Below are 27,742 nucleotides of genomic sequence, written 5' to 3' on the forward strand. Positions count from 1 at the left end.
AACCTCATGGTTCCTAGTCGGATTCGTTAACCACTGCGCCACCACGGGAACTCCTGTTCAGGTCTATTTTTAGACTCTTCTTTTGTTCCATTGAGTTGTGAGATCCTTTTCTGTTCATACAGTTTTTCGGGGGGTTTTTTGGGTTTGTTTTGTTTTTGTTTTTTTTTTGTTTTTTGTCTTTTTAGGGCCATGCCCATGGCATATGGAGGTTTCCAGGCTAGGGGTCCAATCAGAGCTACAGCTGCTGGCCTACACCACAGCCACAGCAACGCCAGATCCAAGCCGCCTCTGTGACCTACACCACAGCTCGCAGCAACGCTGGATTCTTAACCCACTGAGCGAGGCCAGGGATTGAACCTGCAACCTCATGGTTCCTAGTCAGATTTGTTAACCACTGAGCCACGGTGGGAACTCCTGATCATACAGTTTTAACTATTGTAGCTTCATAATATGTGTAATAGTTGTTAGAGCTAATCTCCCTTCTCTTCTTTTTCAGAATTTGTAGGTTTAGTGCATTTCTTTTCATTTGTCACATTTCAAAATAAGGATCGTCTTTTACTATTTTAATTGGAATTGAATGAATTGAATTGATAAATTAATACAGTTGGAGAATTCTCTTTTGAAATGGAAGAACAAATATCTCTTTGGATTTTAAAGTTTTCTTTAGATAAGTGGAGTACATTTCCTTATTTGTTTTTTTATGGCTGCACCAATGGCATGTGGAAGTTCCTGGGCCAGAGATTGAACCCGTGCCATGGCCATGACCTGAGCCACTGCAGTGACAATGCCAGATCCTTAACCCACTGTGCCACAAAGGAAATCCAGTACATTTCTTTTTATGTTTGTATTTAGCTGTTATTTTTATACATGAATTTTTTTAATGTTTTAAACATAAACCGAAAATAATGGTAATCTTGTCTTCCCAATATTTATAACTCTTATTTTTGATACAGTATTTCTAGGACAGTAATAACAATATAATATAACCAGAATAATCCTATTTAGATGAAGTCAAATATGTCACCCCTGTTTTCAAAACCCTTCAAAGACTTTTCAGTTACTCAGAGTGAAAACCAAAGTCCTATTGGCCCCTCCATCCTCTGTCCCCACCACTGCCCTTATGATCACAATTGTCACCGCCTGAGCTGCTCTCCTCCCACACACAGTGCTCTGGCAGTGCTGCTCTCCTTGCTTTTACTCAAACACACCAAATGGAGTCTATCATATGGTCTTTGCACTTCCTTTTCCCTCTCCCAGAAAAATTCTTTGTCCAAATATCTTCCAGCTCACTCCATAGCTGCCTTTACACAGATGTGACCTTTCACTGAAGCCTTATCTAAATACCCTGTTTAAAAAGCTATACCAGGAGTTCCCGTCGTGGCGCAGTGGTTAACAAATTCGACTAGGAACCATGAGGTTGCAGGTTCGATCCATGCCCTTGCTCAGTGGGTTAATGATCCGGCATTGCAGGGAGCTGTGGTGTAAGTCGCAGACACGGCTTGGATCCTGCGTTGCTGTGGCTCTGGCGTAGGCCGGCGGCTACAGCTCCAATTGGACCCTTAGCCTGGGAACCTCCATATGCCGCGGGAGCGGCCCAAGAAATGGCAAAAAGACAAAAAGACAAAAAAAAAAAAAAAAAAGAAGCTATACCAGCAATTCCTAGTCTTTTTCATTATCTTCTTTTTTCGTATCCCTCCGTGGGCCTGGAGACTTAACTACACATCTCGTAATTACTTATTTATAATTTCATTTTGATAGTTATTCCTTAAATTGTCATATAACTATTTTTAATTATTAATCATTTATTGTGACATTAACATCCTGTTTTATTCATTGTTATATCATTTACTCATTTATTTAGTGTTTACTGACACATATTTTTATTATTTATATCTTTTGCATGCAAAAGATGGTAAGAAAGAAGATGAGGTCAAGGGATACACAAAATAAAAAGCACAAAATAAGATTTTACATTTAACTCCAAAATATTGGCATTTTTAAAGTGAAAATGTAGTAAATATATTAGTCATTTTAGTTAAAAGACAAATACTGTCAGATTAGGTAGAGCTAAAAATCCAACCATATCTTCTAAATATAAGGCTTTAGAAAGGTAGATAGTAGAAGACAGGGGAAAAGTATATCTGGCAAATTCTAACCGTAGCTAGTGTAGCTATGTTAATATTAAACAAAATAAGCCCTATAGGAAAGATATTACTAGAAATGAAGAGGGTTCCTTCGTAATTGTAAGAGGTTTCCTCTATCAGGTATTAATAGTATCAGGAATAAAAGAGGTAATATCACTGCTGGTTGTCCAGAGATTGAAGTTCAAGAGATTGAAGTATAATAGCCGGATATTATAAATAACTTTGTGCCAATAAATTTGGAAGTTTAAATGAAATGGGTAAATTTCTAGAAAAAAGATAACATCAAAACAGGTTCTAGGAATTCCCGTCATGTCTCGGTGTTAGTGAACCTGACTAGAATCCATGAGGACACAGGTCCCATCCCTGGCCTTGCTCAACCCAAGGATCCGGTGTTGCCATGAACTGTGATGTAGGTTGCAGACGCAGCTCAGATCCCGTGTTGCCATGGCTGTGGAGTAGGCCAGATGCCTCAGCTCCCATTAGACCCCTAGCCTGGGAACCTCCATATGCCATGGGTGTGGCCCTAAAAAGACAAAAAAAACAAAGCAAAATAAACAAACCAAAAAAACCACATTCTAAAGAAGAATAGAAAGCCTGAATGGTCCTAAGCCTTTAAAGAAACTGAGTCAATCAATAGTCAAAATTTTCTGAAAATAAAACTCTAGACTTCACTATTGAGTTCTATCAAATATTCAGAGAACAAATTATTCTATTATATTACAAAATCCTCTAAGTAATGGAAAGGAAGCCATGTTCTCCAACTTAGTTTTCTCAAACTAGCAAAACTTTATATGCAGACCTAGAAAAAATAATATAAGAAAAGCAAGTTTCAGGCCAGGCTTAATCATCAACATGCAAAAGGTTCTACACAAAATATTAGGAAACCAAATAAAGAAACATACAAGAAGTATGTATCATGACTAAGATGGGTCTATCCCAAGAATGGAAAGTTAGTTTCATGTTAGAAAATCAACTGACAGTTTGCCACATTAAAAAATAAAAGAAGAAAAATCTTATGATCATCTCAATAGGTATAGAGAAGGTATTTGATAGAAGTCAGCATCCAAAAAATTAAATAAAGTCAGCATCCATATGATTTTAAAAAAGAATTAGCAAACTAGGAATTGAGGAAATTTTGTTATTCTAAGTATATATCTAGAAAACCTTCAGTACCCATCATTTTGAAATTTCTCCTTTGAGTGCAGGAGCAGGAGCAGTAATTATTTCTATTCACTGTTGTATTAAAGTTTCGGCCAACTCAGTAAGGTAAGAAAAAGAAAGGATATAAGTATTTGATAGGAAGAAACAACCCTCATTAATCATAGATAATATGAATCTGTACTTAGAAAATGCATAAGAATATACAGGCAAGTTCTTAGAACTGATAAAAGACAGTGAATTTGCTGGACACAAAATCAACATACATATATAATGCATATTGTGTATATATAAGCAACAACCTTTTTTTTTTTTTTTTTTGTCTTTTTGCCATTTCTTGGGCCGCTCCCATGGCATATGGAGGTTCCCAGGCTAGGGGTCAAATCGGAGCTATAGCCACTGGCCTATGCCAGAGCCACAGCAACACAGCATCCGAGCCATGTCTGCAGCCTACACCACAGCTCACGGCAACTCCGGATCGTTAACCTACTGAGCAAGGCCAGGGATCGAACCCACAACCTCATGGTTCCTAGTCGGATTCGTTAACCACTGAGCCACGACGGGAACTCCAAGCACCAACCATTTATAAAATAACACTCTAGGAGTTTTCTTGTGGCACAATGGGTTAAGGATCCAGCATTGTCACTGTAGTAGCTCAGATTTGCTGCTGTAGTGCAGGCTCGATCCCTGGCCTAGTAACTTCCTCATGCCACAGGCACAGCCAAAAGAAAGAAAGAAGGAAGGAGGGAAGGAAGGAAGGAAGGAAAGAAAATGAAAATTTTCAAGTATCCTATTTATAGTAGAATTAAAAATAATAAGTACCTAATCTGACAAAATTGTGCAAGATGACTACATGTAAAAATCTATAAAACATTTTTAGAGACAGTAAAGATTTATAATAAAGGGAGAACTATCTCACATTCATGGGTTGGAAACCTCAATATTGTAAAGGTATTACCTCTCCTCAAATTGATTTATAAATTTCATGCAATTCCAATCAAAATCTCAACAAGATATCTGAGGAACTTGAATAGTCAGTTCCACAATGTTTATGAAACGCAGAGAGCCAAAAATACTCAAGGCATTTTTGAAGAACAAGAAGATGGGGTTTAACTAACTCTACCAAATATCAAAATATAAAGCTTTAGTAAGTAAGACATTGCGCTCTTGGCACAGAGTTGGAAAAGCAGGCCAGTAGAACAGATTATAGAGCCCTGGAAAGGACCTGGTCACATGTACAGGCACAGGATTTACAACACAATTGTCACTGCAGAGAAGCAGGGAAAGGACAGCCTTTGCAATTGAGTTTCCATATGGAAAAAAATTAAATTAGATCCATATTTCACACCACATGTAAAAATCAGTTTCAGGTAGATTATGAACCTAAAACTGAAAGACTAGGCCATAGAGCTTTTAGAGATATTACTGAAGAATACTGGCTGCCAAGGAGCCTGCAGTGACTGTGAACTGTGGCCGACCTGGCTTCCTTACTGGATCATGTTCCTATAGCTCCAGGTGGGACTGACAAACGAGAGCCCAGCTGACGCTGAGAAGTCAGTTTCTTCGTCGTTGTCCTTGCTGCCCCTGCAGCTGCTAGAACTCTTCCTGTGAGATGGGGAAGGTAGCTCCTTCTTAGCCCTTCAGCCGGACACTGAGAATCGCTACCTCTCTCACTACCCAAGACTGCTTTGTAGACATCCACCCCTACAAGTGAAATCCACCCCTGTTTGCCTCTCAGGCCTTAAGTCCAACAGAACATCGGCAGCACTTACAGGAGTTAAAGGACTCATGATGTTGGAATTACCCAAGGGAGTTCCGGCTATGGCACAGTGGGTTAGGCATCTAACTGCAGCAGCTAAGGTCATTACGGAGGCACGGCCTGGCACAGTGAGTTGAAGGATCCCCAGCCTGCCACAGTGAGTTAAAGGATCTGGCATTGCCCCAGTTGTGGTGTAGGTTACAGCTGTGGCTCAGATTTAATCCCTGGCCTGGAAACTTCCATATGCTGCGGGTGCTGCCATTTAAAAGAAAAAAAAAAAAAAGAATTACACAAATGAGAGGAGAAGAAGTGTCCATTTGAAGGTATAAAATCAGTGGTTAACTGTAGCACCACTCCAGTGGCTTTTCTACCTCTCGGGCTCTTAAAGCATGGTCTTTGGTATCCAAGTGAAATGCCAGATCCCTGAATTACATGTGATAATATGATTAAATTTACTTTCTGTATGAGTTGCAGATACCCACTAAAGTGATTGTACTTTCAGAAACAAAGGAGAAAAGGCTAAGATCTCATGCCGTATTGTTTAAAAGCTCTTGGTGATCCACATTGTCAGTAGTTGGTATTATTAGATTTCTTAATTTTTGCCAGTCTAAAGGGCATATTCAGCATCTCTAAGAGAGACAGCAACCCATTTGACTTTGAGCCTTTGGGAGCAGTCCTGAAGAATATCTTTTAACAGAGAGGCAAAGATGACATAGCAGCATACCCAGCATATGTAGAATACGAAAAGGGGAGACCTGTTCAAGAGCCCTGCAGATGTCAGAAAGCTGTCAGGTTCTTTACTTAAGCTTCCTGAGACTAAAGATAGTATAGTCATGATGCTTGTGCTCCATACTCTACTTCCCCTGTGTCCTCTACGCCATTGTCATGGCTGATGAATCGGGAATGCTGTATCCCCATGTTAAGTTAGAAGGAAAGAAGCAGACGACCAAGTGTCAGAAAAGTACCGGGGTTCCGAAGCTGATCTCCTTCCTTGCCTGTTTGTGTTCAGATGCACTGAGTTCACACTGAAAATGGTATCCAGGGAGAGTGATTCCCTTAACTGACATTTCTTGTCCAGTCAGACTATACAGAGATCTCATAACCTTTGTGAGACTCTTTATATATAACGCTTATATAAACCCATTGTAGTATAGGTAGCTTGCTCTGATTGGAGGATTCTGGATCATCTGTGACATTCTAGAGGCCCTTCTAGTGCTCTCCCCCCTAAGTGCCCATGAATGCCCCATAAAGTCTTTATTAAGTACAATCCATCTAGCATCTCCTCTGCTTTGTACTTGAGAAGATGCCAAGATGGCAGAAACTTCCATTCTGGCTGAAAACCGGCATTCATTCAAATAGCACATTACGAGCATTTTGTAATGTGTTGTTACCAATCCAGCATTTTAAAAATCATCTGAAAAGGCTGTGGCTCCTTGCTCCCAAAGAAGGCCACAGGGAACAGTATGTTCTTACTTATGTGACAGAGGAGATCTAGTAGAGGTCAAATTATTGTGACCAAACAAGAAACAACTAAAATATCTCAGATATTGTTGAGAGAAAAGGAAAAATCTGCAGGAAATGGCCGAGCATTTAGCTGATAGATATGACCAAGGAAAAACAAGAAGAGCACGATTAGAAAGAAGAGTCCTCCAAAGTTTTTACCCTCTAATGCCTGTTCTCTATTAGCAAGCAAGACGTGAAGGCAGACTGACAGGCATTACCTGATCAACTTTAACATTGGGTCAGTGCCACCAAACCGCTTACTATGAAAAAGGACTGTTGACCAGTGGAAGGTGAAAAACAGACTGAGTCCACAAAAACCCACTTTTACCGTGAGGTCCTACTAGGAAGAGTGCATTAAGTTCATCCAGAAGAAGGAATGTAAATACATAAGGGAAATGGCAAATCACTGATGCCTGAAATCAAAGGAACAGACTCATAACTGAAGTTAAACATAGCCCAGGGCTTAAATCCACATGGTAGAAAAGATAAGAAGTAGCATTATCTAATTTCTAAGAAAGCATTTTGAATGAAAAAATAATACCTTCGTGATTTGAGGCTGTAGAGGCATTTCTGAAACAGGGACAAAGAACAGTCACTGTAAAAGAAAAGACTGTTAAGTGCAAGTGCATCACACTTAAGAACTTATCTCCATTAAGAAAAAAATAAGAATAAGGGGTGAATGGGCAAGCCAAAGACTGCAGCATGACAAAGAACTGGTATCCAGAATAAAAAAACAACTTCTACAAATTAATAAGAAAAAAAAGTCTGATAGAAAAATGTGCAAGAGACTTAAATAAGCACTTCAGAGTTTGTGGAAAATGTCCAAAAAACATAAAACTTTTTCAGCCTTATTCAGCATCAGAGAAGCATAAATTAGAGCCACAATGAAATACCTCTAAACACCAGGTTAGTCAATTGCAGTTACAATTACAATTACAAATTGGCCAGTACCAAATGTAGTATGGATATGTAACAATATGAACCCTCATGTAGAGGGTAAGGGAGTAAATTGGTGCAGGTTCTTTGGAAGACCATTTGGAATTATCTACTAAGGCTGCACATATGCATTTCACATGACCCCGTATTTCTACTTTGAAGCGATATAGTCAACAGAAATACATACACACATACATAAGAGACATGTATAAAAATATTCATAGCAGCATATTTGTAAAAACAACCCAAATAACTATCAATAAAATAAAGAAATTGTGTTCTTACAATGGAAACTGTATAGCAAAGAAAATGAGCTATTGCTACATGTTATTGACATGGATAGATCTTATAAACAGTGTTGAGTGAAGGAAGTGAAATACAAAAACATACTTAATGATTACATTCATATAAAGTTCATTAATAGACAAAAGTTAACTATGGTATTAAGGGATAGGTATTAGTCTGCTCAAACTGCGATAACAAAAGTCCATAGACTGGGTGGCTTAAACAACTTGTACTTATTCTCTCACAGTTCTGGAAGGTGGAAGGCCAAGATCAGCATGCCAGCATTGTCAGTTTCTGGTGAAACTTCTTTCTGGCTTGTAGAAGGCCACCTTCTCCTGTGTGTTCACCAGACCTCTTCTCTGTGTGCTCTTAGGAAGAGAGTAAGCTCTCTGGTGTCTGTCATTATAAGGATATCAATTCTCTCGAGTAGGACCCCACTCTTAGGACTTCATATAACCTTAATTACCCATCTCTACATGCAGTCACCTTGGGAGTTAGGACTTAAGTCATACCAGTTTAGAGGAGACACAGTTCAGTTTATAACAGGATAAGTGTCAGTGTAAAGCCAAATAAGGAAGTGATTGCAGTGTTAAGGAATGCTGGATATTGATACAAAGGAAAGTAAGAAAGTCAGGATAGAGGTTACCTAGGATGTGACCAGAGGACGGAGTTAAGATTGGAAGATGACATGTTGGCAGTGTTTTGTTTCTTGACCCACACATATGTTCATTTTATAAATTATTTGTTAAATTGAACATTTATGTTTTATATACTTTCCATAAATATATTATACTTAACATTTTAAAAGTTTATTTTAAAGTAAATTATGTATCCATTCTTGTATCCTGTTCTATGGTCTATTAGCATTGGTGATCTGTTCCACATATGTTACATTTATGTTACTCTGTTATTAATACGGTTTGTTCTTAACTATTTTGACTTTTCAGATCTCTGATAGAAATTATTTTCATATGTTAATTTTTAAAATTTAATATGATAAGTACTGATAAATTTAAAATGTTTTAGTGATTTTCTTCCATAGTATTATTGAAATATATTTCTTGATATTGTGATGAATTGAGCTGAAATAATATTTTTGTCCTTGAACATTTTCCCACATGGGTAGAAATTTCCAACTTCCCTTGTCCCTGGCCTACACTTAATTATTTATTTATTTATTTTTATTTATTTATTTATTTATTTTTGCCTTTTCTAGGGCTGCTCCCGTGGCATATGGAGGTTCCCAGGCTAGGGGTCCAGTTGGAGCTGTAGCAACACGGCAGAGCCATAGCAACACGGGATCTGAGCCGTGTCTGCGACCTACACCACAGCTCATGGCAACACTGGATCCTTAACCCACTGAGCAAGGGCAGGGATCAAACCTGCAACCTCATGGTTCCTAGTCAGATTCGTTAACTACTGCACCACGATGGGAACTCCTGGCCTACACTTTATTGAGGTTGAATCAGTTGTTAAAAATATATTTGGACCGTTGAAGATTATCTTTGGCTGGTAAAATTAAGGAATAGAGGAACTTTTCAAAAGTAAGCTATCTTGGAGTTCCCGTGGTGGCGCAGCAGAAACGACTCTGACTAGGAAGCATGAGGTTGAGGGTTCCATCCCTGCCTCGCTTAGTGGGTTAAGGATCTGGCATTGCTGTGAGCTGTGGTGTAGGTCGCAGACACAGCTCAGATCTGATGTTGCTGTGGCATAGGCTGGCAGCTGTAGCTCTGATTGGACCCCTAGCCTAGAAACCTCTGTATGCCGCGAGTGTGGCCCTAAAAAGCCAAAAAAAAAAAAAAAAAAAAAAAAAGGAGGTAAGCTATCTCCCAATATAATCAATAAAAGAAATTCTAACTAGACATAGAACTTGTATGTCTTTTATGGAGCTTTATTCTCTTGTGCTATCATTAGTCAATCAAATTGGTGTAACTACTACAATGATACATTCATTCCTTCTTTCAGCAATGATTGTGAATTGCTGTCACAATCAAGAAGTTATCTAGGAATCTGGTTTTCTTCTCACCCTGAAAATAAACCCCAGCAACCTAAGGGACACCCGTAAATCCTACCCCGATTGGTAGTGGGCAGTGAAGCGTGCTGCTTCTCAGCCCTGTTCTAAAACCCAGTCATTTGTTGATACTATATAGAGGAAACAATAAAGCAGTGACTTAGCCCTTAAGAAACTTTCTCATCGGAGTTCCTGTCGTGGTGCAGTGGTTAACGAATCCGACTAGGAACCATGAGGTTGCGGGTTCGGTCCCTGCCCTTGCTCAGTGGGTTGGGGATCGGGCGTTGCCGTGAGCTGTGGTGTAGGTTGCAGACGCGGCTCGGATCCTGCGTTGCTGTGGCTCTGGTGTAGGCCGGTGGCTACAGCTCCGATTGGACCCCTAGCCTGGGAACCTCCATATGCCACGGAAGCGGCCCAAAGAAATAGCAAAAAGACAAAAAATAATAATAATAATAATAAAATAAAAATAAAAAAAGAAACTTTCTCATCAAAGAATGTTTTTTATTATAGATCATTCGCTGTTTTCTGCTCTTTCCAACAATTGAGCGAATGTCTGAGTCACCCAACGGCAAGATCACCACTCCACTTGTGTGCTGGTTTCGATATGCTCTCTATATTCCTGTCTACTTATTACTCAAACCATGGCCTGTGAATATCAAGTCCTTGATGGTGAGAATGTGCCTTCGAATGATGAACCTACAGAGTCCATCTGAATTTTCGTTACTGAATATGTTGGAACCATCCTGCCTCGGTAAGCATGTTTTAAAATGTATATGTTTATTCTTGTATCAGAAAGTGTTGAGAGAATAATCTCAGACAGTGGGTGAGTATCAAGCATGAAATTGTTATATTTTTCTCCCAAAAGTTAGTCTTAAACTAGAAATAAAATGAAAATAGTGAGGGATATTGCACATGACGGAAAAGCCTCATCAAGCTTTAATTTTGAAACTTATCCTTCTGATTCTCCATTCAGGCTGCAAGGGGATGAGAAGAAATTCTGTATCTAGTATATATGGAGTCCTTACAGGAATCCAGGGTGTGCCCTAATTAAGTTCTGTGTATGAACTTTGCAAAATCCAAACCAAGGAAACCAGGCCCAACATCCCCATAGAGTGAGCAGGCTATTACTTAATTTTTCTCTTTAGAAGTTTTTAAGTTAGAAAAGTGAAAATAATAGTCATGGGTAATATTACACTAGATGCTTTACTGATGATAGTTTGTGAATGTGCCAGGAAATGTTTTTGCTACTTTTTGGCTTCAAATGTTGTTTCTAAATATAATTTATCTTTTTTAGTTAATACTAATTTATACTACATTTACAAATGATTTTAACAATAAAATAATCTATAAAATTTTAAGAGATAATAATAGCCCATACCACAAACAATTGTTATAGAGTTAAATATAATATATGCAAAGTATCTATCTAGTATTTTATTTTTAATAAGCCCCCAATGAATGATATGACAACAGTCGCAGCAGCTCATAGCACTGTTCTAAGCTTTTACCTGTAGTCTTCAAGAGAACTAAGGAGGTTTAGGTATTATAAATGTCCTCATTTTATAGATGCAGATACTGAGATTCAGAGGAGTTACATGATTTGTCCAAAGCTACATCTAGTGGGTAGCGTTCAAACTCCAGCAATATGCCACTGTGTTAAGCTTCCTTTTAGCATAGCTGCTGCTGTTTTCTCTTCGCTCCCAGCAGTCATAAAGGCAGGACTCCTGAGTAAAGTTTACATTGCTCACCTGCATCGAGCGCTGCAAGATCATGTAAATAGCGAATCCAGAAACAAGTCACAGCCCCGCCTTTACAGTTGTGCAGCTACAGATTGTATGGGAAGTGTTTTCCCAACTGTGTAGCAGGAAGCAGTCATCACCAATATAAACTTCAGTATATTTTCTGAATTTGTAGATTTTTTCCCCCTATGCTCTCCCAAACCCCATTCTTTATTATAGCCTTAGCATAGCAGAGGATGAAGATGAGAAAAGGAGCAGGGAAGTGAGGCTCAGGACAGTCATAGAAACCCCCAAAGATTGAAGTTGGAGATGTCCCTTGAAGAACTTCTAGTCTAGCCTCTTATACAGAAGATAAAGAAATGGCCTAGTAAGTTGATGACTGACTACAAGTCATAAACCCTCAATCTCATTTTGGTTTTACCTTAGACTCCCTCTCCCACCTCAGTTTAGTCCCCTCCTCTCTCTGTTTCTCGGTCATTGATCAAATCAAGAGTTAGACTAGATGATCTTTAAGGGCCAATACGCCTTTGGAAATTATTTGCAATCAAATGGAAATTGCTTAAAATTCTGGCAAACATACATAAAATTACTCCATGTACACTTCAATAAGTCATTTATTTCCCTTTTACAGTTTTTTTCTCCCTTCTTTAATATTTTTCTTTTTACCCTATGGAAAGGATTTTTTAAAAGCATTCTCTATTTAAGGAATCCATTTTCCTCCAAGGATTTATGCTTCTAGGAAAATAGAATAAATGTACTTTCCCTGTGTCTCCTACTAAGTATTTAAAACTCTGCATATAATATATAAAACAAACATAAGAAGACTCTGAAATGTGGAGGAGAACGCAGACTATGTAGGGACCTTGGGATCCAAAAAGTAACAGTGGTGAGTTCCCTGGGTTTTATTTTTACCTCACATGTCCTAGACTTGGAGCCAGTGACCCAGAAACACCAATGGGTACAGATTAAAAAAAAAAAAAAGTCATGAAATAAGCCTTCACACTGTAGCCAGAGGACCAGGAAAATGGCAGCCTTTCTGAAAGAAACTTTTAGATGATAACTGCCCTAATCTAGCCATACACCATAGTAAAAATCGTAACCCTATTCCTACCCGTACTCACAGGGGTCACCTGGGAGGCCTGGACTTAATCCCACACCCAAGAGTAATGAGACCCCCTTCTCATTCCCCATGGGATGGTGTCCAGGGGAGGCTGACTGGAGAAGCAGGACTTCCACCATGCCCAGCAGTGATAAGGCCACTACACTACCACTCCTGTGAGATCAGTGCAGGTCTTGTGGGGAAAAGTTCCAAGGAGTTCCCATCATGGCGCAGTGGTTAACGAATCCGACTAGGAACCATGAGGTTGCGGGTTCGGTCCCTGCCCTATGCTCAGTGGGTTAACGATCCGGCGTTGCCGGTGTAGGTTGCAGACGCGGCTCGGATCCCGCGTTGCTATGGCTTTGGCGTAGGCCAGCGGCTACAGCTCCGATTAGACCCCTAGCCTGGGAACCTCCATATGCCACAGGAGCGGCCCTAGAAATGGCAAAAAGACAAAAAAAAAAAAAAAAAAAAGGAAAAGTTCCAAAGCCATCCTACCCCTCCCAGCAGGGAAGGAAACAGTGGAAGCATAGTGGGGAGTCAGAATTCCTACTCTTGCCCAGCAAGAATGAGGAGCCCCTCCACAAAAAACAAATGGAAAACCTGGATTTCTACCCCGCCTAGCAGCAGTGAGGTGGCACTTCTCCCTCCCCACTTCCCCTGCTGGAGAAGTGTCAGAAAAAAAAAACCCAGCTAAAATAAAATAAAGTATCGTAACACAATACCCCAATTGTCCATGTTTTAGTTCAAAATCACTTGTCATAATAGCCCCCCCCCCCCAGAAATCTCAACCCCAGAATGGAAAAAGGCAATAAATGCAAACATCAAAATGACAGAGAGGAGTTCCTGTTGTGGCTCAGTGGTTATGAATCCGACTAGTATCCATGAGGATGCAGGTTTGATCCCTGGCCTCACTCAGTGGGTTAAGGATCCAGTGTTGCCATGAGCTGTGGTGTAGGTCGCAGACATGGCTTGGATCCTACATTGCTATGGCTGTGGCATAGGCCAGCAGCTGCAGCTTAAATTTGACCTCTAACCTGGGAACTTCCATATGTCGCGGGTATGGCCCTAAAAAAAAAAAAAAAAAAAAATGACAAAGATATTAGAATTTTCTAATGGAGATCTTAAAGCAGGAATTACAAAAATACTTCAGTGAGCAATTAAGAAACATCATCGAAACTAATGAAAAACTGGAAAGTCTCAGGAAAGAGAAGACTTAACGAAAATCAGAATAGAAATTTTAGAACTGAAATAAAAAACTCAATGTTTGAGCTCAACAGTAAAATGGAGGGAACAGAGGAAGGAATCAGGGAACATGAAGATAGAACAATAGAGATAGAAACTTCTCAAATTTGGCAAAAAATGTAAACCTACAGATTCAAGAAGCAAGATGAATTCCAAATAAGTAAACTCAAAGAAATCCATACCAACATAGATCATAATCAAACATTTGAGTGCTAAAATAAAGAAAATATCTTGAAAGCAGCAAGAGAGAAATGATGTATTATTTATAGAGGAAAATCCATTTGGGTGCCTGCTACTTTCTCATTGGAATCTAGAGAGGCAAAAAACAAACAAACAAAAAAAACATATATTTCAGTGTAAATAGAAATTAATTCTGTCAATACAGAATTCTATATCCAGCAAGAATGTGTTTCAGGAAAGAAGAGAAAATTAAGACACATTCCAGTGAAGGAAAAATTAAAGGAATTTGTAACCATCAGACCTATCCTAAAAGAATAGCTATAGGAAGTTCTCTAAACTGGAAAGAAATGATAAAAGAAGGAGTCTTGAAACAATAAGAAAGGAAAAAACAGAAAGAAAAAAAAAATGTGGGTAGTTACATTTTCTTTCTCATCTTGAGATTTCTAAATTATGTTTAACAGTTGAAGAAAAAATTATGACATTGCTATGGATCTAAATATATACAGAAGAAGTATTTAAAGCAATTATATTATAAATGGGAGCGGATAAAGGAACATAAAGAGAAAATAAAGTTTCTATACTTCACTGGAACTGAGATTGAGTTACATATATAATGTAATCTCTAGAATAACCACTTTAAAATCTATATAAAGACATACTCAAAAATGCTGTCAGTAAATCTGAATGGAATACTAAAACATTTAGTAGCACATAGAAGTCCGGAGAAATGAAAAAACAGAAAATAAATAATAAAATGACACATAAGCTCTAACATACCAATAATTACATTATAGGTAAATGGTCAAAATACACCAACTAAAAGATAATGATTGACAAAGTGGATTAAAAAACTATAATCTGGAGTTGCCACTATCGCTCAGATGGTTAAGGACCTGACATAGTCTCCATGAGGATGCAGGTTCAATCCTTGGCCTTGCTCAGTGGGTTAAGGAGCCAGCACTGCAGCAGGCTGTAGATCTGGTGTTGCTGTGGCTGTGGTGTAGGCTGCAGATACAGCTTGGATCTGGTGTTGCTGTGGCTGTGGTGTAGGCTGCAGATACAGCTTGGATCTGCTGTTGCTGTGGCTGTGGTGTAGGCCTCAGCTGCAGCTCTGATTTGACCCCTAGCCAGGAAACTTCCATATGCCACAGTTACAGCCTTAAAAAAATAAATAAATAAAAATTAAAATTAAAAAACGTGTAACCTATGTATATGCTGTCTTCAGAAAACTTGGTTCAAATGTAATCACACAGGTAGATGATTGAAAGTAAAAGAATGGGGAAAGATAGATCATGCAAACATTAATCAAAAGGAACCAGGAATGACTAGATTAACACCAGATAAAGTAGACTTCAGCGCAAAGAAAATTACCAGGAACAGAGAGAGAGATTACATAATAATAATAAAAGATCAGTCCACCAAGGAGTCATAGCAATACAAATGTATACACACCAAACAAGTGAGCTGCAAAATATATGAAGCAAAAACTGATAGAACTGGTCAGATCCACAAGTATAGCTGGATACTTAAATACTCCTCTCTCAACAGTCAGTAGAATAACAGTCAGTAGAATAACAGTCAGATCCACAAGTATAGCTGGATACTTAAATACTCCTCTCTCAACAGTCAGTAGAATAACAGAACAGAAAATTAACAAGGTTGTAGATGAATTCAACAAGAGTATCAATCAACAGGACTTAATCACCAGTTACAGTGTACTCCCCCTAAAACGGTTGAGTGTCTGATAGGCGTTAGATAGGCAGCTACCTGTGCTTTCCTTACACCTCTTTAGAAAATTTTCTAAACCCAAATCAGGACATGGGATATAAGAAAGTTTTGTTTTTCAGAGTTCCCTTTGTGGCTCAGTGGTTAATGAATCTGACTAGGAACCAGGAGGTTGTGGGTTCGATCCCTGGCCTCGCTCAGTTGGTTAAGGATCTGGCGTTGCCATGAGCTGTGGTGTAGCTTGCAGACACAGCTCGGATCCCTTGTTGCTGTGGCTGTGGTGTAGGCCGGCAGCTGTAGCTCCAATTGGACCCCTAGCCTGGGAACCTCCATCTGCCACGGGTGCAGCCCTAGAAAAGACAAAAGACACGCACACAAAAAAAGAAAATTTTGTTTTTCTAGGTATATTTAATGACTATAATATATAGCATATAGTCCTGTGTTTAATGTTTTTTAGTTAAAACAGGTGTTTATAAAAGGCTCTTTCCAATTTTTCTACACCAAAATCGTAAACACGTTCTTGAAGAAGTGTGCTGCACTTGAGAGAAAGGAGTCTTCCTTTCAGCTGCAGTAACTGACCTCCTACTGAGTGTTTCAGGAGCTTTTTGATGCTCCAAGTGCAGGCATCACGAAGCAAGACACAGGACACATTCCCCTCCCTGACTCAAGGCAACCAGAGCCTTCCAGCTGCATTGTTGCCTGGGGAACCCTGGGATTTCTTTTCCGTAGTAGAAGTATATACTATATGCAAAATAGACTTGGTACACCAGATTGAACCCTCAGCCACATGGCTTCTCTCTATTCCAGACAACCGACTTGCAAACAGACTTTTGGAGCACAGCCCTTATATTTCTCGCATCCCTTTCTTCTCTATTTTCTGTTTTCTTCTAGATCTGGCTTTTTGATATCCCAGTAACCAGTACTTCATTGGTCTCTTTTTTTTTTTCGTATACCTGCCCAGTCTGTACAACCTTGGATAAAAAGAAAGAAGGCAAGAATTACCTGTTCTTTCTGCTTTGTGTTCTTGGTTTGTTCTCTATGTGGGTACTTAGTTCAGTCTCCTAGAAGTTGCTGTAGACTAATCCTTAACCAACCACCTCAGTCATCCTAGCCAGCCTTTTTCTTTCGGATCCACTTGGCTCCTCCTCTTCCAACAACTACCACAGAATCTGCCTTTACCCAGTCTTACCCTGGCTATCCCCCTAGGAATTCCTGTTACCTGCTGCAGCAAGTGGAAGAAGGTCCCAGTTGAGAGAGACTGGTGCTCATAAGCTAAGACCCCGGCCCTTGCAGATGATTAGCTCATATCCCATGAATGGTGAAGGGTAACAACATTCAAACCAACCCCTTGAGGCAGTGACATGATTTTCATGTTGCACAAAGAGAGGGCTCATCAAGGGAAAGAGGTGCCAGGTCTGAGATCATTCTCAGTGGTCAAATCTGTGCCATCCGGACCTTCTCCCCCCAGACCTGCTCCCCTGTGGCTTGACTGTCATCCAGACATTGACTTTTAGGAGGACTTGCTGTGTTTACACATTGTGTAATGTCTGTGCTTCAGTAGAAATCTTAGGGAAACAAATGGAGGAAGTTTGCCAGTCCAAGCGGCGGATAATAAATCCTGGCCTATCTAGATAGACACTGAGTTTCTGTATCCTTTTACACATATTTCTGAGTTGTAGTAAGGACTGAAAAATTCAAGGACCCAAAATACTCAATTATTGAAGATGCCGTTATCCTTTAGGCAAAAATGATGCTTCTTACAGGCTGATATCCTATGTATTAGGTTTCTTCCCCAGATTGCATAAAACAAGCTTTCCTATCCAGCACTCAGGGTAGAGTAGTCCTGATTCAATTAGGACTCTTTGTAAACTTTACCACGTCTTCATCAGGTTTTTTGGGGGGTTTTTTGTTTGTTTGTTTGTTTGTTTGTTTGTTTTTAAACCACGCTACTTCATCAGTTTAATTTTTGTGACTAGATTGTTTTGAATGTTACTTTTAAAGAAAATACATAGGTTTCCCCCCCCTCTTTAACTTTAATTCTGGAGTGTTTGCTACTACATATTTTCTTTAGATGTTCTTCTATTTCCTGAAAAATAGTCTTTTCACTGAGACAGCTAAATTGGATTTTCTGATCAAAGCTAAAAGCCAATATATTTTAGCTTAGCAGTATCACAGGTCAGGATAATTAACGTTAAAACATATCCTAAGGTCTTTTTACTGGTTAGGCCAAATTGATGTTTTAATTCCTTTCAGTTTCCTAACTAGAAAAACATAGTGCAGACAAAGGGCATTCCTGATAGATTACGTTGCTATTGTTTCATACCCTCTTGTAAAAGAAACTTTCATAATCTTTCCTTTCCTTAATCAATATGGAAATACTTTTAAAAACATGTGCAGTGATATGAACTGAACTGTTCAATGAAGTGACACATAGGGTTCACTAAAGAATCACAAGTTTCGTCTCAGAATATTTTTTACTTCATCCCAGAATAATATTTTGCGTAACACAAAACCAGACTCTCACATTACCTATTCTCTCATTTATGTTTGTAGCTTAGGAAAATCCATTTATAAAAGCCAACTTCAGCTTTTATATATACTTAAATTATCTGTCACTCTAAACAGTTGTGTTATTTTTTAAAAATCATACGTCCCGAGTTATGTGTTTCAGTTTGGTAAACTCAGTGTCATGTAGGCAAAACTACCTGTTTGCAAACTAAATCCTATCATGGCACAGCGGAAACTCCGACCAGGAACCATGAGGTTGCGGGTTCGATCCCTGGCCTCACTCAGTGGGTTAAGGATCTGGCATTGCCATGAGCTGTGGTATAGGTTGAAGATGCAGCTCAGATCTGGTGCTGCTGTGGCATAGGCCAGAGGCTACAGCTCTGCCCTAGCCTGGGAACCTCCACATACCGTGGGTACAGCCCTAAAAAGACAAAAAAAAAAAAAAGTTATAATAATGAAAGTCTTGAGGCTTGGCTTATAGAGAAGTATGATATGCTGTGTGAATAGTAAGCATTACTCCAGTTTATGCAGAAATTTTAGAATGGGAGAATTCCCTTTGGTTTTTTTTTGTTTGTTTTTTGTTTTTTTACTTTTTTAGGGCAGCACTCACGGCATTTGGAAGTTCCCTGGCTAGGGGTTGAATCTGAGCTACAGCTGTGACCTACACCACAGCTCATGGCAATGCCAAATCCCCGACCCACTGAGATAGACCAGGGATCAAACCCACATACTCATGGATACTAGTCGAATTCGTTCCCACTGTGCCACAATGGGGACTCCAAGAATTACCCCCCCCCCTTTTTTTCCTTTTTTCCCATGGCTTGTGGAAGTGCCCAGGCCAGGGATTGAATCCACGCCACGACGGCAACCCAAGCCACGGTAGTGATATCACCAGATCCTTCACCCAGTGTAGCACCAGGGAACTCTGAGAATTATTTTTTTTAGATCTTGTTTTCACATTGTAAAAAGCCACAGTTGGCACTGATAGTAAAGATAGAAAACAATCTAAAAAAAAATAAAAACCAAGAACTCCTTATAAGAAGACTTCCCCTGGGTTTCTAAACACATGTAGTCCTGCTTAACTTCTGACAGACTTGCCTGGTTTATGCTTCTCAGAGTGCCTAGCCTTAACTCTGCCTGAGCAGCTCTGCTGGAGTTTAGGATCCAGGACCATCCAGTTTCAGTCTCTCCTCAACCCTACAAATTTGCTAACTCCTCTATGTGCAGCAACATCTTGCCAACCTCAGGACCAGTCAGAAGTTGTGCTAGGAGGAACTATCCTTGGAAAGTGTAGCCAGTCAGCTCCTACCTCTGCCTCCTCTCAGAGACGTCCTACTATGTATAGATAAAGCTTGATGTCCCCGACTCAAGTACCAGGATCTGATAGGAAGTTAAGGACAACATCAACACCTGTTGACCAAAAAAATTCAGAGGCCCCATTTTTACTTGTTTTTATTAGCTAGGATTGAGTTTGGCTATAAATAACAGAAAGCTAAGTTACAGTAGCCTAAACAAATAGGGGTCTGTTTTCCTCATGCCCCAAGAAATTTAAAAGGAAGAGTCCAGAGGTAAATAATATTTCAACAGGGCCATCAAGAATGTGGATTCTGGAGTTCCCGTCGTGGCGCAGTGGTTAACGAATCCGACTAGGAACCATGAGGTTGCGGGTTCGATCCCTGCCCTTGCTCAGTGGGTCAAGGTTCCGGCGTTTGCCGTGAGCTGTGGTGTAGGTCACAGACGCGGCTCGGATCCTGCGTTGCTGTGGCTCTGGCGTAGGCTGGCGGCTACAGCTCCGATTCGACCTCTAGCCCGGGAACCTCCATATGCCACAGGAGTGGCCCAAGAAATGGCAAAAAGACAAAAAAAAAAAAAAAAAAAAGAATGTGGATTCTTTCTAGATTTCCACTCTTTGTCCTTAGGACATTTATCCTCATGCCTGTCATCTCATGAGCACATGATGATTTCTGCCCCTCTCGGCCTCTTCTCTGACATTCAGATGGAATTAAGGAAAATGGGGCAAAAGCAGAGGCTTAATCCTGATGAGGCTTTGGTTCGCTTAGAAAGAGAAGTCCTCACCCAGGAACTTCGCCTCTCCATTGGCAGCCAGAACTGGGCCATATCCCCAGCTATCAGAGAGATGGAAAAGACGTAGGTTTCGGCTTTCCCACGTCTCTAGTTGAGGAAACAGGAGTGTTTTGGGTGTTTGGGTGGGTATGTAGTATTTACTACATCCCCACTCCAAGATGGGCTTGGTACTCCTCTTCCATGGACCTACCAAACACCTAGCTAGTTAACTCCATTCGTACTAGTTAACTAGTAATCTAGACAGCAGTTCACTCCACCCTCTGTGCCGTAACTAAAGCCCACCACAGCCATATCCTTCGTAAATGTCTTTGGGCGTCAAGAGCCCTGACAAGACAATCTCAGGCTGGAGTTTGCAGTTTGTTTATGGGAGGCCCTCCGTGAAACATGTCTAGGTGCACTTAGCCACGGGAGAGCCTGTCTCAGTTCCCATGATTATTCGTAGTACATTTTTTATTTTAGAGAGAATTTAGAATCTTTTCACTATTTCACCTCTGTTTGTGTGCTTACCAATGGCTACTGTCCTCAGCCACCCTCCCGTCATGGAGGTGAGTATACTAAACCCTTTTTAAGAGATGGGTTTTTTCCCTTGTAAACATTATGGCATACTTTGGGCATATAAAACCTAACAGCCATTTTAAAGAAAATCAGAGCAACTAGAAATAATATCCTGGTCAGAACAGATAAGAGTGACAGTCACATTTTATATTGTAGTGTACACACTCACATATGAGAGATTTCCTACCTCCAGAATTCACCAACCCTAATTAAACTCCATCTCCAGTAATTCCCTCTGCTCCAGCACCATCAACCCTCTCTCCCCAGTATGAAGCCAAAACCCATCAAATGAGGTCATTCTACTGTGAAACCTTACTAGTGGCGCTCGACCACATACCTCCAAAACAGCAGCACAACTCGGTCTACATCAGAGAACTATTCAAACCCCCCTAAATTTCCTATTGTACCCATTAATTGCAGTTTTACTTCCCTCTGCATTTTCCCTCACTATTGTGACCAGTGGTTTATATGGCCTAGTTTGGTGCCAATATCAACAAAAACTCTTAGAATGCCCCTTTTGCCTGTAATGATTTGTCCTAGTTTTGTACAAATACCTGCCAGCTCGGCCTACCATTGTCAGTGTGCTTTGCCCTCCAGTTCTGGCCCCCATTCTCATGTCAGCTTTTGTACCACTTCAAGGAAGGCAGCAAGTTTTTCCTCCTGACCCATCTCCTCCCATCCCCCAAACAACAAAAAAACAACAATCCCTTCCTATTTATTTAATTTATAGCCCACACTGACACCTGCCATGAAGCAAACACTTGGATAGGCACTGGAGAGAACAGTAAATGAAGTATCACTGATGTCCTTGGGTTATTTCCAGCATGGTAGGGTAAATAAACATGAAGAATGTAGGACTATTATGAACAGATACAGGGCAGGAGCAACACCAAGAAAGGAGAGATGAGTTCTGCTAGATTAAGGGAGGAGGGGACAAACGAATTTAGACTTGAAGATGAGTTGGGATTTTCAGACGGACAAAATGACATCCTGATAGGTGATGGAGTTAAACAGAAGACAGCCTTCTATTGTAGGTGATGTGTACGTGAAGAATTAAGTGGTACCATTTAACCTGTGAGATAAGTGTCCTGTTGGTCTTCCAACTTTAACCCTCACTCATTTCATTCCTTTAGCCACTCCACTGTGAGTTGAAGTCCTGTGGTGATACCTGAATACTATGCAGATTTCAGAAGATGATGGTAGCAAATAAAACAGAACATTGCACTCAGTGAGGTTTTCTTTAAACCTTAATTATCTAGATTTGTAATGAAATAAAAGTAGACAAGTAACGCTCTTTTAAATCATTCTCTTCCCTTCTTGTTTTATTTCCATTACTCATGCTACTAGATATTTCCTTCACTATAGGGCTTGAAACTAAATTCTGCTGGATTTCCAGGAATGCTGTTGACAGTCATTGCCAGGAGACATTTGTTTTCCCCTTAGGAAATTACACTTCTGCTTGGTATTATTATTTCTGACCACTGTGCTGTGTTATGAGCATTTCTGAGGAATGAAAAGATGGCTTCCTTGGAGCAATTACTGGAAAGGAGACTGGTGCTTTACTTTCTAAAAACAAACAACATAAAAGTATACTTAGATGGAAACTTACCAGGAAAAAAGAGAATAGGAATACAGGGTGGGTGAGGTTTCCCTAATGAAAAATTTACTTTTAGAAGTGTAAGATTCCTTACAAGTTTTTTGAATTTTATAATTTTCTTATAATTCAAGAATAACATTACAGAAAAGTGTTTAAAACATAAATATTTAGCTCCATGAAATATCAGAGAGCAAATTCCCTTGTAACCAACTCCCACTCAGCTTGAAACTCACCATTGCCTGCATCTCAGAAGCCTCCTTTCTGCTCCTGCCATCCAGAAATCCACTTCTGAGCTCAATGAGGTTGTTGGCAGGATCCAGTTCCTGTGGCGTTTTGACTGAAGTCCCTATTTTCTTGCTGGCTGTCAGCCAGGGATTCCCTTTCGGCTCCTAGAGGTCACTTTCATGTCCTTTTCACAAGAGCGCCGTCTTAAAAACCACCAGTGGTTGGAGTTCCCGCCATGGCTCAGTGGTTAACGAATCTTACTAGGAACCATGAGGTTGCAGGTTGGATCCCTAGCCTTTCTCAGTGGGTTAAGGATCCGGCATTGCCTTGAGCTGTAGTGTAGATCGCAGAGGCGGCTTGGATCCCTCATTGCTGTGGCTCTGGCGTAGGCCGGCAGCTACAGTTCCAAGTAGACCCCGAGCCTGGGAACCTCCATGTGCCGTGGGAGCGGCGCTAGGAAAGGCAAAAAGACAAAAAAAAAACAAAAAACAGAAAAAAAAAAAAACAACAGCAGCAGTGCATTTAATCCTTTTGGTGCTTTGAATCTCTGACTTCCTCCTCTGCCACTAGCCAGAGGGAAGTCCGATTTTGAAGGACTTGTGTGATTAGGTTAGGCCACTGGGGTAATCCCCCTTCAAGTCTCTCCGTTGATAGCACAACCTCATTATGGGCGTAATATCTCATTGTATCCACAGGTTTCACCCACACTTTAATAAGCGGAGGGATTTTAAAAGGACAAGGATTATTTGCATCATCTTAGAATTCTGGCTGCCACAGATCACCTGTTTCCTGCTGCTCCGAAATGCTATCTTTGTCAGAAATTAAATATCCATATCTGTGTAGTCATTTCTGGAAGAACTTATGTTATTTATATATGTTATATACTATATATACTATATATAATAAATTAATATTTATATTAATATTATGTCTTCCTTAAATGTTTGGTAGAGCAGACCAATGAACTCCTCTTGCCCTGGAGTTTTCTTTGTGGAGAGGCTTTAACTTACAAATTTAATTTAATAGATAATAAGACTATTGAGGTTATCTATTTCAAGTGAGCTTAAAATTTGTGTCTTTGTGCAGACTGTTTCATCTGAGTTATTGAATTTCTTAACATCAGGTTATCCACAACATGACCCGATTATCCTTTTGATGTCTGTAGTATCTGTAGGGATGTTGCTTCTTTTTCGTGATATTGATAACGTTTTGTCTTCTCAGTCTAGCTAAAGGTTTATCAGTTTTATTGAACTTACCTTTTGATTTCATTTATCTTCTCAATTGTTTTTCTGATTTCTATTTCATTAATTTCTGCTGTGAACTTTATTATTTAATTTTTTCTACTGACGAACTGGAATAGGGCCAAATATCTTTTATAGCAGTATATGTGAATATGCTAAGTCCCTTTATTTAAGGGAGACTTTCATATTGTGTTTTTAAAGAAGTTCACTTATGATTTCAAGAGATATACTTAAAATGATAAAAGGTTAAAAATAAAAGAAAGGACAGATAGGCAGATGGTGCCAAAAAGAAAGCAAAGTAACAAAAGCACCAATCAAAGTGGAATTCAGGACACAAAGAATCAAATGAAAATGTGTGTAGCAGTACCAGAAAGTCATATAAATTCATGTTATTTCTGGCTTTCTTCCTCGTCCCCAGGTATCTTGAAAATGAGGGTCACTCTGCTCATTTTGCAGTCAGCCTAATAGGACTAACCCTCACTAACAACTCTTAAAGGCCCTTTAAACCTATTTTAAAATAAGCATTCTTTTTAGTTGTGTCCTTTTTTTTTTTTTTGCCTTTTTTTAGGGCCACACCTGCAGGTTCCCAGGCTAGGGGTTGAATTGGTGCTACAGCTGCTGGCCTACACCACAGCCGCAGCAACGTCAGATCTGAGCCGCGTCTGCAACCTCCGCCACAGCTCATAGCAATGCCGGATCCGTAACCCACTGAGCGAGGCCAGGGATCAAACCCTCAACCTCATGGTTCCTAGTCAGATTCATTTCTGCTGCACCTTGAGGGGAATGCCTAGTTGTGTCCTTTTTTTAAAAAATGACCAAGTTGGTTTTGTTTCCTGCACAGTTTCATGTTCGTAACTGTGCGCAGTTTCCCTGGCATACATGACTTATCTGTCAAAATATGTCTTATAAAATTGGATTGTGATAATCATTGTACAACTATAAATGTAACAAATTTATTTGAGTAATAAAAAGAAAAAAAATATGTGCTTCAGTCCTTAAATCATAAAAACACCCTGATCAGGTATAGTTATCACATCTGCTATGGTATCTGACGTTAGGCCATCATACTGCTAAATGTTGCTATTGAGAAAGCCAGGTGAGGGTGAGGGGATATTTTTCCATAGGACATGCTCTTATTTCCAAGACAACACATGTTGCCTGACTTACATGCCTCTCTTAGCCTCACTAACATCTCAAACATATAGTACTTGCTGGAAGAAAAGGTGGAGCAGGAATGTAGAACGTAGTTCAATTAATTTGACGTTTGTGTTTGTTCTGTATATTCTAAGTATTTGCCTTTTATTTTAATATAGTTAATGTTGCCTACCTTGCGAGCCAAGAAATGATGGAGGTGGTGAAGAGAGACAACGAAACCATAAAAGAACATTTATCTAAGGTAATTACTTAAGTGCTGCAAGGAAGTTAGTAGATGGGCAGAAATACGTACTGAGGAATAAAGGCTAGATTTGGTTAAAATCTGTAAGATCTCAAGGATTTGCTCCTTGCAAATCAAGTTCTACTTCTAGTCAACTTCAATGCAGTCCTTGACAGTGCCGTAGAAAGTAAGGCTGACTGCATAGTTAACTTAAGCATGTTTCACCGTCTGTTTTTCTTGGGTTTATTTTTAGAATCAATACTTCTTTCTAGAGCCCTGTCCAAGAAGACCTCAATATGTATGGAATAAATGAGTTTTATTAAAGTATAAGTAGCACATTGGAAAAGAACTAACATTCCTATGATCTGATGACTCAGTGAGCCCATCTTTCTTATTCTCCAGTTCATTAGAGTAGGAATGCCCACCTCTAACACCAAGACCAGTTTTCTACACAAGCAGATGCAGAAAGGCTACAACTGAAATATCTAGCATTTGGAAATGCGGCTGCAAGTGCTAGAATCTTACACGAGTGTATTTGGAAGCAGCAGTCTCTGAGACTGAGGGGCCCATGGTTTAGAATATGTCTAAGCACCCTAGAACTTAGGTGGCCCTAGTACTCCCATGGTATCTTTAGTCTGTCTGTCCATCATGAATAGGATAGAGCTGTCCCATCTTAACACAATAGCCACTAGGCACATGTGGTTATTCATGGCTCCTGTGAATTGAGATGTGTCGTAAGTATAAAATGTGTGTTTTAGCACCAAAAAAAGTAAAATATTTCATTAATGTTTTTATATTGATTAGGTGTTGAAATGATATTTTAGATACATTGGGTTAAATGATATATATTCTTAAAGGTAATTTCATCCATTCCTTTATACTTTTTAAAGTGTAATTTATAGAAATTTTTAAATTACATGTGTGCTTTTATGTTTCTGTTGGTCTGTGCAAATATAGAGCTTTGCGGTCATCAGTGCTGAACTGTGCCATCTGCTAGATGCAATGAGATGAGTCCCACTGTGTGGTCAGGTCTTAACGGGGCCCAGGAACCTAAATCTGCAAGTAAAATCTTAAATACCCCATTGGGCTTAGCATCTCCTCATAAACTTTGTGAGATTTAACTTAAACTTTTGCCTATAGTGTTAATTTGTATTTCTCTTAACCCCTCCAATACAATTATTGTAAAGCAAGAGAAGTATATGTTCTTTAAAAATAGTTTTAGAATATTCATCTCTAGTAGCTTCACCCAGAGAGAACTTTTGAAAGTGCCATTCTGTGTTTGTCTTATGGCCATAGTGGTCATCATATTTCTAAAATAGCAGTTGACTAGAGATTGAAGTTTTGGAGACAGTGGAAACCCTACCTAATAGAATGCGGGAGGTCAGGCCTCACAAGGACCCTGTCTCCAGGGCTTTCAATGTTTCCAGTCATTGACGTATGTGAAAATACAAGAAAAACGGCATTTTCTTTTTTAGTTAAATTATAAGTGAATTTGTTTCAAAAATGCATTTGAATTCTCAAGGCTGGAAGTTCATTTAAAAGACCTCAATTGCCAGTTAATAATAAGACTGGCAGATGCTCACTTCCAGAATTCACACTTGCTGAATGACTAGACCCATCATGTGTCAGAGCCCATCTTACCACCTGTGGAAGCCAGCTGCTGTAAAGTACTCGTCATTCTTGGGTTCTCTTTGTATGTTGTGCTCAGGAAGAGGTCAAAGGCAGGTGCTAACTTATTCCTGTGCTAAGTTAAATCCATATGCAAGTGTAATCAATCCCAGATAGAGGGCTGCTCTTGGTAACTGTGTCGAGACTGCAGTTTGCTGAACCTTTTATGGGAGAAATATGGGGGTAAAATGGTAGATGGCAGGTGTTTCAAGGTTAATATTAACACACAGCCACAGGACTAAACTTTTCCAACCACAGGGAATGGTTTTGTTTTTAAGATAGCATTTAATGTACTTGTGGAATTTGGGAAAGCAAGACATTGTTTAGTTTAATGATGCAAAGCTGCCTGCAATTAATTGGCTATCCTTTCTACCAGCTAAATTTGAGCTCTCCGTTAGAATAATACAATTCCCGTTCCTTAGTGAAATGAGTTATAGGACAGGAAGTTTACTGCAACTTATTTCTGTAATAAAAAAAAAAAAAAAAGGAAACATGCTGTAATTTAATACTGGTGAAAGTTGAATGAACATGTGTCCAGACTGCTTGAGAAAATAAGGCAACTTGAAAGGAAACATAGTTCTGGGAAAATAGTGGGCATTTTCTCCTGCCTTCCACACAACCCTGATAATAAGTCAAACTTGAAAATTAATTCCCAAGACTAGATGTAATCCCAGTTTCAGATACTCTAGTCAAGGCTACTCTGT

At 39.6% G+C, this 27,742-nt stretch overlaps 1 protein-coding gene and 1 long non-coding RNA gene across 6 annotated transcripts in view; one reads left to right on the forward strand and one right to left on the reverse strand.

Moving 5' to 3' along the window:
- LDAH (lipid droplet associated hydrolase) overlaps nucleotides 1–27,742 on the forward strand; it is a 111,589-nt gene that overhangs the window by 69,927 nt on the left and 13,920 nt on the right. For all 5 annotated transcript variants that reach the window (XM_005662712.4, XM_013996308.3, XM_013996307.3 and 2 more), the window contains 2 exons: nucleotides 10,307–10,547; nucleotides 25,309–25,391. In XM_005662712.4, the coding sequence (XP_005662769.1) occupies nucleotides 10,307–10,547; nucleotides 25,309–25,391 (324 nt within the window). The remainder of the gene's footprint in view (nucleotides 1–10,306; nucleotides 10,548–25,308; nucleotides 25,392–27,742) is intronic.
- LOC146404936 (uncharacterized) overlaps nucleotides 1–27,742 on the reverse strand; it is a 639,839-nt gene that overhangs the window by 58,775 nt on the left and 553,322 nt on the right. The window lies entirely within an intron of this gene.

Source organism: Sus scrofa, chromosome 3, assembly GCF_054392235.1.
Source record: "Sus scrofa isolate SSC_HxYL_T2T_F1_AM1 chromosome 3, Sscrofa_HxYL_maternal_Yorkshire_Landrace_v2.0, whole genome shotgun sequence".
NCBI classification, from domain to species: domain Eukaryota; kingdom Metazoa; phylum Chordata; class Mammalia; order Artiodactyla; family Suidae; genus Sus; species Sus scrofa.